The following is a 15,383-nucleotide window of genomic DNA, read 5'->3' on the forward strand; positions in this document are numbered from 1 at the left end:
AACACTGTRGAATGCATTTGTGTCTCCTGAGGGATCAGAACACATGGAGACAACTTCAGCCTTTCTTAATAGATACATGCTGCAAATTGTAATGAAAAGCTGCAGTACATGACTAGTTTTTCTCCTTTCCCAGRGGACATCCACAGAAATGGAAATTTTTTCAGGTTCTTTATGACATGGATGTGCTGGACTGGTCRCATAGCATGGCTTATGCTGCCAGACCCAGCAGGTAATCCACTGATCTCCTACCATTGTATCTAGCTGTATTTGCCATTGCCATATTGGTCTTAAAGCTGGAACAAGACTAACAGTGAAGAAAAGTTGGCTGAAACTGAATCTGAGCAAGAGAAAATAAGGTACTGGTCAGCAAGTGGCTACACTTAGAAGAGCCTCGAATAGGTCAAGCCTCAGYTTAAGATTTTTCTTAGGACCCTCAATGAACTAAGTTGTGTAATTGAAACCACGTTTGATGCTTTCAACATACTCAAACTATTCCATCTCATATTATCAGACGGTTTTGAGTCAGGTATTCATTCATTCTTAAATTGGCCAGACTTTTCATGAGGACTTTAATACTAAGAAACTAATTAGTACAAAGCTTGTGTCCAGATAGGATGTTGTGAATACCTATCTTCCATTCCCTAAACTACATTCCTTGAACATTTTGAATATAGTTCAAAGCCACCATCATTATCTTTAAAGTCCCGTTAGCTCCAGGATGAAGAATGCACTTACAAATCTGCTCTGAGGCAGAGGGGAGGGTAAGGTTGGTCTTCCTCAAAGCTGACCCAGGATCAAGGAGTGAGCTCTCATTGAAGCTAAGGGACTGAAAATTCTTGTCCAAGTGTAAGGCACGTTTCTTTGGGCTGATCTTCTTTAACCTTAGTGTATAGAAATACACATGCTAAAAATAACAGAAAACAAACAAAAGAGTACAGGAATAGAAAAAGGACTTCCCTATTGAAACAGGACACTGTTTATGTATATTTGGTTCATCATCTGTGGTCAGGATGAGCATTTGATGGATGTATGATCATGTTGTTTACTTCACTCCTGGAAGGCACATGAATATTAGTGTGGGCTTAGGCAAAAAGCAGAATAGTGGAAAACAGAAAGTAAATGATTAACAAAGCCATTTGTTTATATTTCCTCTAAGAGAGGGATGGTAAAGCTGTGCTAAATGTTCTTTGATCTTAAGGGAAGAAGGGATTATCTGCCAGTGTGGTAAAAGACTCAGCAGCTTGGGGGACAGCATGGAAGCTGTTGAGTGAGCTGAGAGAAAGTTGGATTCCAATGAAGCATCTGCATGCTCAGACCAGAGGAATCTCCAATACTAAATTTGTTGGTAGAGAAAGCAGCATTTGCAGTAGAAAAATACTATACTGTTGCTCATATAAGCTGGATTCCACATGAGAAGAAAACAGTATGTTTTATTGTGCTTTATGGCATAGTACTATATGCCTTTAACAAAATAGCTTAAAGTATTTGCATGATGTATTTGCAACATGGCCAAGTTAACATAGCCATAGGAACATTAACTTTTGAACTTCCTGACTTTCACTGCTTTAAATTTCAGCTTCAAAGTTTCCTTTTTTTTTGCCCCCTTTGCATTTGTTGGCCCTAGTTAGTTTTGAAAAGCGAGAAAAAAGAAAATAAGTTCAAATTTTTTGAGGCGGCACTGAATTTTATGCATATAATGGGAGGTGACTTGTTATTCCCTTGAATATTAAATGATAACCAAAACATTTTTGATGCATCTAGTTTGCTGTTAGTATTTCTGTAGAGCTGGGAAATCATGAGATTAAATCTAGAAAAGCACTTCACAGCATGGCTCTTTTCCTGCATCTTAGTATATTTTTCTCCTGCAGAGAGGTCAGTGATATCTGGGAGTGCTCAGATGTAAAAAGCAAACACTTAAAACTAATATAAGTGTGATGATCTTAACAAATCTGGGGTAGATCACAGGACCATAAATGGGGTAAGAACAAGAAGCATTTTTCCATGTCCAGATTAAGAGCAGTATTTTCTAGTTGATTACCACTTTGGAGGTGCTGGAAAGGCACCAAAAATCAATTTGCAGATTCAGCTACGCTGACACATACTGCTGATTTGACAAGATAGATGAGACCATAGGCTTGTTTCTAGTTAAATAAAAAAAAAAAAGAAAAAGGAAGAAGAAGAAGAAGAAGAAAGAAAAGAAAGAAAAGAGATCAAGAGAAAATGAGAGAGAAAAAAATGAGAGTAAGAGAGATTTCCAGTGCTAGTACTTCATACTTCAATTGTTCTCGCTAAATATGACTAGGACAATAAACGAAGAACTGCTCTGTGATCCAGACTGGTGGAGCTTCAGTGTGTTTGCAGCTGCTGAATGAGGAACTAGCTCCTTCTCTTTCTTTCTGGGAAAGGAGCCAGCCTCATGGCCCATCCTCCCAGCAGGACAGGGAAAAGTGTTTTGTGAGCTCAGAGCTATTAGGTAACTGATGCTGAAACAAAAAGTGCTATTGTGGTATGACATTGCCCTGCCAGCCCCGCTAGGTAAGGGAATGCATATTTCCTTCTTTCATCTAATACATACAAACAAAAAGAAAAACATAATGCGAGTTTTTCCCACAGTGCATGTATAAATGCATTTCAAAATGTAGAAGATAGTGCTTCACAAGTTCTGATGACTTGAGTTATAACTTGAGCGGCTCACCCTCTGATATTTTTAAAAGTGCACTAGTGTCAAAGGCAATTTAAAATGTGTTTTAAAAATGTTTGCAGTTAGAAAAAAATGGAAAAAAGAAGCCTAGAACTCTGCACTGACTGAACCCATTAATCAGCTTGCAAAAACAAACATGTAGAAAACCCTTCCACTACCAACAAAAGAAAGTTTCAGCCCCAGGGATAGCCTATGAATGAGAAAATCAAGGAGTTAAGGTTGTCTCMGATTTTGCCAGTTTATGCCTTAGTGACACCACCTGTAGAACTTTTGATTCAAATAGAAACCTAGTTTTAGAAAACCTGGATAAATCCTTTGGATTTAACTAATACAAAGGCTTTTGTCAGTGATAAGTCTGTGCCAGGTTCATGAAAGAAAGAAATCAATATGGTCCCCCATAAGTATTAAAATGACATTGACCTGCACTGTTTAAATCCCTATGTACTTTCTATATTCTGTGCGCAGCAGCAAGGGCTCATAGTGTGTCAGCGCTCGTAGTTCCAACCTGCTGAAATAAGATGTATAGGAAAGGTACTGAAGCTTTGTAGCTTCTCGGTCTGTTTTGTAGGCTGATTCCTGTCAAGTGCAAGTTTTACCCATTCTATCCCTGAAGAGATTTATACAGAGTCTAAAATGTTGCAGCAGTAATGAAGAGTGCCATCTCAAAAAGTGGAAGCATTTAACAGATGGATATGCATTTGCTATGTAAGTGATAGCTCTTTGTTAAAATGGTCAGGATCAATAACTGGTTCATGGAAGCTGAGACTCTAAAGCAARGAAGTTTGGCAGGAGCAATCTCTCATTGTTACTGTAGTCACTGATGCAGACGAAGAGGGTTCGTGAAAGCCTTAACGGGACAGACATGCTGTGTGGGAAGAGTGTGCATTTCCTCACTGTCTGGTAACACTGTTTTATTTCCTTGTCATTTTCCCCACTACACATCCAAAAAGAGGATGAAAAAAATACATAACATCAGGATTTTCCATGTCTTACTTTGAAGAAGGTACAGAGTTTCAGTGCTYTGGGTGCAGGGGTGAAGGATGCTAGTACGTGTCGGATGGAGTGTGGGCATAAGATGCAAAGTTACCTCAGCCTTATATAGTCTTTGTAATGTGGAAGTCTGTCCTAGTCCTCTGAACTCTCTTTAGCAGTCAGTGCAGAGTAGTAAGCATGTAGTAAGCACTTCCTAGGTATAGTTCATCTGTGTCTGAAACAGATGACTAGGTCAGATGAAATGTATCTGTGTCTTTCTGTTAGATGTAAAGGAAGCTTGGGGGGACTAATTTTGATGTAAATGCCTGAACTACAGGCATTTGATGTTAGGTGAGATGTATCCCGCCTAGGATACAGAGATACTTGGGATTCCAACTTGAATATGCACTAAGTCGTTTTGCAGACTACAGTTACTACTGTATTATTCAGCAGAGAAGCAGCTGGGGTGGGCGGGTAGCAATGACATATTTCATCATGAATATTGTTAGTGTAGGAAAAGTTTGGATGGAAGATGGAAAGAAGCAGTAATAYGGTGGCAAAGGCTTCCCCTGTTCCTGTCCCATCCTCTCATCCCAGCTCTGTCCTGCATGTTTGAAACTTCCACACAGTATCCAGTGTTCTTATTCCTCCCGTCTCTAAAGATGTGAAAAGGCTTCTAATGTATTTATATTGTGTGTGGCACAGTAGATGAGACTTCATATTTAAACTTCAGCAGTCTGCTTACATAGTCATAACTGTTTTAAGTAATTTGTATTTTACCTTCATTTTACAAAAAATAAAATTGAACATATTCCAAGCAATCCGTTTTGCTTAGAATTGTCAGTTTCAACACCGTAACAGCTGAATCACTTACAGAATGAAAGACACTGTGTATAGCTAAAATCATTTTAGGTAATCAGTTAGCTGAAAACATACAGTTATTGAGAATAGCCTTTATTTTTTTTTAAAAAAAATGTTCTGTAATATGACTGAATATGCATAAATAAGTATTGGCTTGTTTGTCTCTGTAGTTTAACTAACTTCTGTCTTTGTTTGCAGTTAATCTGGTTCCTTAGACTAAATATAAATCTCATAGCTCACCCCAGATAACTCTTCGCAGTTATTCAGCCTGCTTGTATTTCATATTCTAAAATGATCTACATTAGAATCTTCTAAGTTTATCTTTATATATCCCCCCTACCCACCAAAAACCCCAAACAGCAGCCCAAAACAGGGAGGAAGGATAAATGGTTTGTATTGTAATTGAAAGCTTATTAAATAATTGTATTTATTCAAGAATTCATTCTATTGAATCTTGTTGCTTTCTTTTTAAAGTTAAGTTGATTCACACAGCATGCTTTCACTCATACTTTCATTGTGATTAGAACTGTTGTATTTGCAGATCTGCTGAGATAGGATAAATCTACTTCAGGACCTGAATCAATTAAAATACTGTGATGCCCAATCTCTGCACTGTGCAAAATTGTGAAAAATTTTGTCTATTGCTTCAAGGTCTTTCACACAACAGTAACATGAATGCTTGAGTTTTTAAACTAAGTCAGGAACCTACTTACAAGCTACTGATGAGTAAATAAATAAAATAGCGTTATTTATTAGAAGCCCCATGTAAAATATTGAGAGAGAGAGATTGATTGATTGATTTCCTTTTTGGGGGGCAAACTTTTATGAAACTTAGAGTAAATTACTGTTATCTTACACTTTCCTAATTAATTTAATTGAGAATTTGGGATTGTTTAGAATTCTTTTCAGATCTTTCTCCTCATGTTTTCTACATTTATTTCTTTTTGCAGAAGCTTCACTAAGATTTTCTCTTCACAAGACCTACATAGCTATAGCATTATTTGAAATTAGCCATCAAAAATTGCTTTGTTCTCAATGATAGTCGTGTGCATTGATAATATGTGTGTGTGAGAATACCTCATAGAGCAGAATCGGTCTATGGTTTATATCTGGTCTAATGAGATCCAATAAAATGATGTTAAAAGGATGTTAATGTTGCAAAATAAAACATCAGAAGCAAGGAAATGCCAGAATTAAAATGGCCTGTGGAAATCCAGCCTKGTATGCATTATGGTACAGCTCTTATTACATGACGTATTAAACTTTCCAGGGGATGTCTTCTTTATTCAGTCAATCRGTAGTTACTCAGAATTTCCTTTTATCTTCCTTATTCTGTATTTGTTAAACATGAAGCATCCAAACTCCATACCGACTATAAAATCATTCTTTGTCATTTAGATATTTCTCCTACACATTAATCATAGTAATTCAGTACATAACGAATGCATCTGTTTTTAACAGTACCATCATAATATTGCATACTTAGATTTTCACATTTGAAAAATGAAGAACCAAGGCAGAAATTATTTAAATGTTGACTTTCTTGCCCAAACCAAGGCAAATTAGACCTTCATTTTTATGTATAAATGTAACATTTGTACACCATTTTGTAAATGCTAAGTATGGCTTCCCAGCTTGGATCTTTAATTAGACCTGCAGTGCAGGTGGTGTAGCAGAAGTAGGCTGTTAGTCTGTGCAGATTAATCACTAAAGGCTTTGCTAGTGAGCCTCACAGGTGTTTGATGAATGGTCAGACTTGAGTTTATGGCCTTGGTCTAAAAACTTAGAAGAGAGGAAGGGAAAATGTGCTATTCTGTCCTGTCCCAGGCAGTCCTAGTGCTGCTCCACTGTCCATGTCCAGCCCTACGACTGACACATTCTTCCCCGATACGGCTTTTGCACTTCTCTCATTTTGCCCCCTCCAGACCTCTCTCTTCTTTTGTTCTCTAGTTTCCTTTCCCTCTCTCTGTTCATATTCTTCCACTGTTCCTCCCTCTTCCTGTATTTGAGTCAACAGGATTTCTCCTTTTCACCGCACTGCCTTCATATCTGTATGGTGGAGTCTTGGATTGACAAAGTAAAAGGTATTTTCTTCAATGGCAGTCCCTTCCCTCATGTCATACCAGGGGCCCCTGACAGTCAGGAGACTATAATTGCAAGGAAAGTCTTCCTTAGCTCCTGCATCCTTGAGGTGAGCCCCTACATACTGTGTGATCAATGTAAATAGGATCTTCAAAAATTCAGCAGCCAAACTCCAACAAGACTCTGACGATGGTAGGAAAACATTTTTTTTTTCAGAAGCTCATAAACTTGAACAAATTTGGCACCATTTCAGAGATGGTGATTCCTGGATGCCAGTATCCTTTCTACTGCTCTCTCTTCTAGTTTTGGAATCCTGCATCAAAACTTGGTGACATCAAAGTCTGCATGACTTTTAAAATATGGATTAACAGTATGTTTTCTTCTAAGTTTGTTCTTCCAATGGATTGAAAGATTTTAAACTAAAAGACATTTGTAGTAGGCAGCCAGGGTAGGAGATTTCAGCTCAGTTTGGCCAAGTTCATGAACAATTGAAAATGGTTTCCTACCACTCCAGTGAATGATTCTCAGAATACTTACAACTAAAAAAATAAGAAAACCTGTACACACAGAGAAAAAAAAAAAAAAAAAAAAAAAAAGAGCAGTGGGGGAAGAAAGATTTTTTTTAGTATTAAATACATGAGATTATAAATAAATGTGATGTTAATAAATGCTGGTTATTTCAAAATCAGCAAATCAGATTAAGAGGAAAAACCAGTGAAGCTGAAAACACAGGAAGWGATATTTAGTCTTTGATACTGTGTTTTCACAGTGATCTTCTGTTCACCCTCAAGGGTGGCACAATTTTATATATAACAAAATGTATTTTACTATTTCAGTAGCCCTAAAGAAAAATAATGTTCATATAACATGGCCACTTCTATTGCCTGAAAAGAAGTAAAATTTTTATTTATTGATTTTTTTCTCTCAAAGAGTGACCTTAAATATATAAATACATACATACATACATACATATATATATATAWAAAATCTATATATACATATACGAAGATAAATATATAAATATATAATGAAGTATATATAAATATATAGCTATAAATATATAGTGAAGTTTACATTCAGTCTCAAAGGCAAAGACAAATGTATACGTGCTTATACTACACATTTCCTCACAGAATAATCATAGCCAAACTGCACCATACATATCATGTCCAAAACCTGAAATATTCTTATTTTTAAATACTTTGTTTTCATTCCAATATTTTGAATATGAAATACTCACTTTTTTGTCAGAGATTGTTCTACCTCGCAGAAATTGAACATGTAAGAAAGTCTTTTTGATACAGTGGGACCGTGGCTTTTCTGCCACACCGTTTTAAGATATTCCAGAATTTTATGATTTTTAATGTTCACCACAAAGAAAATGCATAATCTTCCAATCATTTCAATTTCTTTGTAACGTTAATCAGAGCAAGATACAACGGCAGTGTTAGCAGAAACGGGACAACTCACGGGTGAGTATTGCACTGTTGTGTAACTGGAAAAATGAGCACCTCTCATCCCTGCCCAGGAAAATCAAGGCTGTTAATCTGGTGTGCATGTTAAAAGCACTCAAATAGCATTAGTGTTTGTCTGAATTATCTCTGGGCTTCTGTGGTAATTGGCTGCCAAAGGACCTGCCATCACTTTGCAAAGTCAGGGTGGCAGGATGTGCTGGGGGACTGTCAGACTCCCCAGAAATGGGTGAAAGGCAGTGGTCGAACTTCCCTGACCTAGAGAGTGAGAGCTGAGCCTCAGTCCAAATATGACAGACAGGGCTACCGATGGGAACCACACAAAGTCAAAGGGACTGGGAGGGCAGGGGTAAGCGCCGGTAWATTTAAAAGTCGTGAGATTGCAAAAATGACCTGGAAACAAGTATAAGTTAAGGAGACAAAGAATAAGAAGATTTACAGGGAATTGCTACTCAATAAATTAATTACATGCATTTGTATTTTTAATTAGATGTTCATCTTATGCGCAAGATGAACAGTGTTTTTCCTGTCAGGTCGCTGTTACTTTCTGTTCAGACAATCTGCTTCTGAAAGTACAGACTTCTCAGGGGAAAKAAATTGTGTTGATTTCAGTTTCTTAGAGTGAGGTTGAATTTATCTTTTGAACAACTGCCTGGTAATGTTGACATTCAGTGCACTATTTTGAATGTGATTTGTTCTTGTTTATATGTTAACACAAATTGTGGGCATTTTCTAAGAACTTGTTTCTTGATAGTGTGCTTATATTTCAAATTTTTACTGTGTTTCAGACCTATTGTTACTTCAGTAAAAGTGCAGTGAACAGTAGACTGTAGCAATGATATTTGTGTCCAAGTGCGTATGAAATAGTGACTGTGAGTTTTAAGTTTCTGTGAGTCTTCATTATCTCTAATGCTGAGCCACTGCACCATCCCATTTCTCTGCAGTGTGCTGGAGCTACAAACTCCATGTGAAGCTTGGAGTGAACAGTGGAGAAAATATATCCAGGAGGTTGAAAATTAGTGGGGCTTAAACGGATATTTGGGTAGGCTGAAAAAGGGTATGTAATGAAAGTTAAGCAAAATAAAATACTTTGAGGAAGATACTTTTCTGTTGAAAGTATTTTTTTTTTATTTCAGTTGATACCTGCTACAGTAATAAAGACAGCATTAAGTTACTATCATCGAGGAATTTTCGCTGTTGCTGCTGAAAACTGATTTCTCTGTAAAACCATATATGCAACTCTAATTAATTGTTTTTTTCAGTATCTAGAGTTCAAATGCAGAGCAGAAATCACTGTCTCTAGAACCGTGTTTGTACTTGGACATCTTTGAGTGATGTTGCATGTCAACCAATCAAGATATTTAGGGAAAATAGTTGGCATTAATCTAATTCTTTTTCTGTTGGAATCAGTATKTTCCATAAAAATGAAATTTGAAGCCTCCAGCAGAACTCTGGATTCTGCATTAATCCACAAGTCAGCAAAATGTTTGTCTCTCTGCTGAAAGTACACGTAATTTAGATAACCAGAAGGTACAGGTAATTTTTTGCAGGAGATACTGAAGATCCCAAGAAGATACCTCTTCTACAAGACAAGTTTTTCTATTTTTATTTGGAAATGATGGATTTACTCATTTTTAATTGGCTAACAGCAATGTATTGCAAAGATTAAAAGAAATTGAAATACTGCTCGTGTAATTATATCTTGTAAATATATGTGAAAGTGGCGTGTGTGATATTTGAAGTCCATTGATGCATTAGGAAAATACATTTAACATACAGTTACCAGATTCAGAAAATGAAAATTAGTGTATGAATTATTTAGCTAACACTGCACTTTGCCCCAGAATCTGGTGTTTATTATTGTGAGCTTTAGCAGGAAGCAAAAGCAGTATCAATTGGGAAAACATTTCTTTACTGACCTGAGAACAGTATGGCTTTCTAGTTTCTAAGTGGGGAACCTGGTTCTTTGGTTTCTTTGTTCCTAGTTAGACTACTCCCAAGCTATTTTAGCTGAACATTTTACATACTAATGGAGCCCAGGGAAGTGCAGTTGGCAGCTGTTCATGGGATAATAATGAAACACACTGTTTAGTATTGCATACTGCTGCTGTAAAACGCGGGAAGTATTTTATAGAGATCATGGTGAGCAGAGCTGTATCCACTTTAAGCGATGTAAGTGCATGAACTGTGAGTGAGGAAGTTATGTTTTCAAATGAAAGTAACTGGCAATCGTTTGCTTTTGCAGGTAAAGAAAACRTGTACAGAATCAGATGTTTCAGAGCCTCAGAATTCCAGGTACAGTAACTAAAGACAAATGCTTAATGAGCATGGTTGTGTGGAAGCACATAGAGCAATGTTGCAGATAAATAGCACCAGTGTGTGAGAGATTTGCTTTGCAAAGAATGAAGGATTAGATTAATTTTAGTTTTTTACTCTGGAAGAGTTTTTTTGATTTTGTTTTATTTCTCCTCAGTTAAAGATGAATGGTAACAGGTAGGCTGACAAGAGCTTATATGCTGCCATAATGCCCGTTTGTCATCCTGAATTTAAAAGAAAATCCTATTACATAGTGTAAGGAAATGTGTATAATCTAATTTCATTTTTTTCTTTTCGCCCTTCTCTGCATGCATGAGTCTTGGAGTCTACTGATATTATAATGTGCTTTTATTGTGGACAGTTCAGTCTTTATTTGGGTAAATACACCTTTAGCAAACCCTTTTTGTTTTCACTCACCGAAAACATGCCAGTGTGTTCATAYGTTATGAAGATGCAATACATTCTTTAGGAAGAAACTTTTCAAATGCTAATCTTCCTAATTACATGCACACATGAAAGAGGAAATGGCTTTAACTTCTGTGTTCTGCACATATGTTTGTGTGTGTATGTGTGTGTACTTTTGAGCAGGTGAAGTAGTACTTGCTTTAGATGTACYATCAAGCATGCATCTTCCTGTTGGATTATTAAACTATTGAGCCACAGTWCGTGATTTTATGCCAATTTCATGGATAGCAGTGCTTTTTCTCTTTGCCTTGCTTCTGTTTCCAAGAAGTATGTTTTGTTTCACAAAAACTCAAAATCTTTAATAGTGAGGGGAGAGCCACTAAACAAACCTGAAGTCACACCGAAATTCTACCTAAAACTCAGAAGATCTAAGTAATTCARGGTTTGCTCCCCAATCCCATTCTTGACTATGTCTTTGTGTTACTATTGCAGTAGGATCCTCTGACAGCTGGGAGTCACCTGTAATACCTAAGGCCAATATAGTACCTGTGGCTTGAGCTATGCTGTGCACCATTCATATTTCTTTGTTTTATTTATCATATTCCTTTTTAACACGTCCTTACTTTTCATTCCGATTGTTAATAACAGAGGTAAGTGAATACGACAGTCACTATCCAAATATGCTTCCGATGAAGTCAGTAGGGGTTTTACTTTGGACTTTGGGAGAAGTGTATTTTGTATTTCTCATTTAAAAACTTCTAAATAGAAAAATTATCTGCTGTCTCTCTGCTCTGGATTAAAATTTATTTACTATAATTACCCAGCTCTTTCCAAGTACTTTGATGGAATGAACAATCTCAACCCAGCAAAACATTGGTGCATGCACACCGTTTTAAGTGTCTTATCCTAATGAGACTTACCCAATGAGACTACTAAATCTCTAGTGTTTAAAAATTGTGAATAAGTCCAGGGACTTAGCTTCATCAGACAGTGATATTAAAACAAACCTGAGGACCCAGGATCTAATATATTGTCATTATCTTCAAACATTAGGAGATTTTTTTATGAACTGTAGCTAAATTCTCTGTACTAAGTCTGATGAACAGAGTACCTTTTTCTCTGAAGTGCAAAAGAGAACTGACATTACGAATAGTCAATTTGAGTAATAATTCTGGTACAGCTTCACTTAAAAAWTTTTTTTTTAGAAAAGTGTGTTTTCAAACAAAAATTCTTTTTATTTTGAGTCCCAAAGCCTGAATTTCAGAATATATCAGATACAGTTGAAATTAATGTTCCTGGCCTGAGCCTGTGTAATGCTGTTTATACAGCCTGAAGCAAGTTTTTTTTTTTTGTCAGATGTTGATTCGTGATGCTACTTTGGTCTTACAGTGTAATCTCTGACAGACCTTTGACTAGAGCGGCGCTAGAGGGCACCGCGTAGCACATAAAACTTTAAAGCCTGAAGCAAGGTAATTCTTCTCTAAACAAGTCTTAAGTGAAAACATTGCACATAAAATGAAACATCAGCATAAAAATGAATGCTGGAGACACACTGCCTTACAGAATAGCTCCTGGCTTGGGACCTAAGGCCAATATCATTCATTTATTTAGCTAGCTTTATAGTGTGTTGGTTTTGGATTTGAAACTATTACAATAAATGCAGATGGAAAGTGTTTTTACAGTAGAGAAGTAATTAAATTGGGTGTGGGAACTTTGTCAGGAGAATTCTTGGAGTGACATGTGTGTATCAGCAGATTCTTTGTCTTGCTTGGCCTTGGTTTGTCTTTTAGAAAAAAAATTCAAACTACAGATGTGACTAGTAAATTTTTGTTGAAGGGGATTTACTAACCTATGCAGCATATGAAAAGAATTCTTTCCAGAAGTATCCAGTCATATAGGCAATAAAATTCAACCATCACCAGCAGTTACTTATACAAAAAGGTTACTATCTTGACAGACAGGTAAACTGCACACATGCAGAAGGAACTGTAGTTAAGAAATGAAGTTGTAGTGAATGTGCTGCAAGATATAAATGCAAAAGAAAACGTGTGATTCTTTAATGTATCTATTGCAAATTTTGACTCACAGGTGACTTTGTCTCAAAAATTCTATTGCAGTTCCCTGGGACATATTTTGCTAAATCCTTATAAACTGGTTGTAAATTCTTCCTTTTATCCTAGTCTGTTTAGGTATTTGTATTATACCGTTATATCGTGGTGGTATTGTGGCTCTATCAATATTATGGCATTGTTTGTGTCATGACTTTATAATAAAAATCAAATTCACAGTTTGCGTCTGGATAGCGGTCCAGTAATGCAAAATGCTTATGGCTTTCTGGAGCTGGTGCTGTGAGAGAGGCAGCAAACGGTTGGGACTTGCCAACAGCCACGCTACAGGTTCTTGACAGAGATGGGAGGAGTATGGATCGGTGACGCTTTACTGGAGAGTAATAAGGAAGAGCAGTTCCTGGGCTCAGAGCCTATAGAAATACATTGTTCTTAGTTTTCTTATATTGTGTGTATACTTTAAAGCGGGACTGATCCCAAGTACACTGACTAGCCCCAACATTAAATTTAAATGTTGTATAAGTTAGCACTGTAGTGCTGTATATGAGTGTTAACTTGTTTGCAGTTACAAACTAGCCTGCGTTTTTAAATAGATAATCAAAGAAAAGTTTAGTTCTAATATATGAAGTAGCTTGAATCGCTTTTTATTTTCTTAAAACATGTAAACCGCAGTTTCTTGATGTAGGTGCAAATTTTATTGACCAAACTGAATGCCTTTTACAGCTCATACCCCAAGATATTGTTACAAAAATGAATAAAACACCAGAGTATTTGAGAGTCTAAAGTCTGGTAGAAAGATAAATAGCTGGGTCGCAGACTCCACAGTCAGCTGTGGCGTATTCTGTTTGACTGCACAGCTGGGGGCAGCATCATTCTTTGTGACAACAGGCTGCTTGAGGAGCGTGTCTCTTCTACCCTAAATCTTCCCATCCTTTTCACCGGCCACTTACTGGATATCTAGTCTCCTAGATTATAGAAAAAGTTATGGAGGAGAGGAGAAATGAGAGGATGGAGAGGAAGTCCTTGAAAGTGGAAGATGAGTTGGGTCATCTACTGATTCCTCAAAGTCCAGAGATTATAGGAGCAAAATCTATACTTTCTTAACCCTCTTTAGATGATAGAAGAGTCTGCAGAAAAATGAGCAGATTTTTTTGATTGCAGGGACATAATTTTTTACTGGACAGGTAAAGAGTAATGACCATATATTTCATCTTACTTCCCTCTTTAAACCATGATCTTTGAACTGGGAGGATGATATTTACATGGAAAAAGAGAAATACATGAAGATTCTGGGAAATAATTTTGTAGTTTAGGGATGACATTATAGATTAACTTGTAAAAATACGTAGTGGTGTAAAGAAGACATTACTCATGTTTTCACAGAAGGGCGATAGATCTTTGTATTGGTGAGTTAAAGCTAAGCCCTGTGGATTAAAATACCATCCATTTTTGTTGCATAATTTTACTAGCTACCCATGGATTCAGTATCTCAAACTGTATCTATTCTTTCTGTCTCATCTTTTCCTTTCTATACTTTTTTAAAATTCTAAAAACAGAAGAAAGGGAAAAGAATCTACTCTTAAGAAAATCCTAAGAAACAAACTCAATGATGGTGGGCACTGGCAAATAGTAAATCGTATACACAGAGATACAGTTGCCAGGTAAACAGGCTATCCAAAAAAACCCACGGAGATTTCATTTAGATGTTCAAAAATGGGCTCTAATATTTCAATTTAATACGAGTTTCAGCGAAGCTTTCTGCATAGATTGTAGCTGTTCATCAAATCATTTCCCCCTCTATTCTCCCACATGCACAGTTCTTAAAAGTGCACCACGTTATAAGAAATGTATGTTGAAAACACAAAGTTCTGTGTCTGCTTCTTCATCTTAAAAGTCTCTTTTAAATTTCCTGTAAGAGAAAAGGGCTTTTTTCTTTTTGTCACTAGTCTGATATTGATACCTACTTGTGTTTTTTTCTGCCGGGATATACTGCACACATACTTGGAGTCCAGAGACAGTTACTATAATTAATGCATTAGCAGGTAAATAGATGATGATACGGAATAACAGTGAGAGCTACCACACTTCTTGCATTCCTTCCTTTAGGCCAAACGTTGTTTCCTCTGCAGCTCAGAAGCACTATTACAAATACAGGACTCATTATGCTTACTGAGCCTGAGCTACACTACCACTGCGTGAATGCATTAGCTGACAGTGTTCCCATGGACATGATTGCATTTAACAAAAATGAAAAGGGAAGATAAATCTTGTTCTAAAAAATCAGATCATCTGAAGTGTTTAGTTCTCAGCAGTTCTGACGGTGTGAGAAACACTAGAGATTTTCCTTTCACTGACAAACTCGCTCAATAGGAACTTCACAGTCTTAGCCCAGGATAATGGAGATGGTTAATTCTTTCAGGAATGTCTTGACATTGTTTCAATACCTTGTAATTGCCGTATTTACCAGATCAAACATTGCAACTCCTCAGCCCAAATCCAAGCCTAACA

At 36.7% G+C, this 15,383-nt stretch overlaps 1 protein-coding gene across 8 annotated transcripts in view; it reads left to right on the plus strand.

Annotated features, from left to right (window-relative positions):
- Window positions 1–15,383, plus strand: part of EYA4 (EYA transcriptional coactivator and phosphatase 4) — a 156,742-nt gene that overhangs the window by 72,259 nt on the left and 69,100 nt on the right. For all 8 annotated transcript variants that reach the window (XM_085301864.1, XM_085301859.1, XM_085301857.1 and 5 more), the window contains exon 3: window positions 10,334–10,383. In XM_085301864.1, coding sequence (XP_085157990.1) covers window positions 10,334–10,383 — 50 coding nt within the window. The remainder of the gene's footprint in view (window positions 1–10,333; window positions 10,384–15,383) is intronic.

This window comes from Rhea americana, unplaced genomic scaffold (assembly GCF_003343005.1).
Source record: "Rhea americana isolate MKP2758 unplaced genomic scaffold, rheAme1 scaffold_180, whole genome shotgun sequence".
Taxonomy (NCBI): domain Eukaryota; kingdom Metazoa; phylum Chordata; class Aves; order Rheiformes; family Rheidae; genus Rhea; species Rhea americana.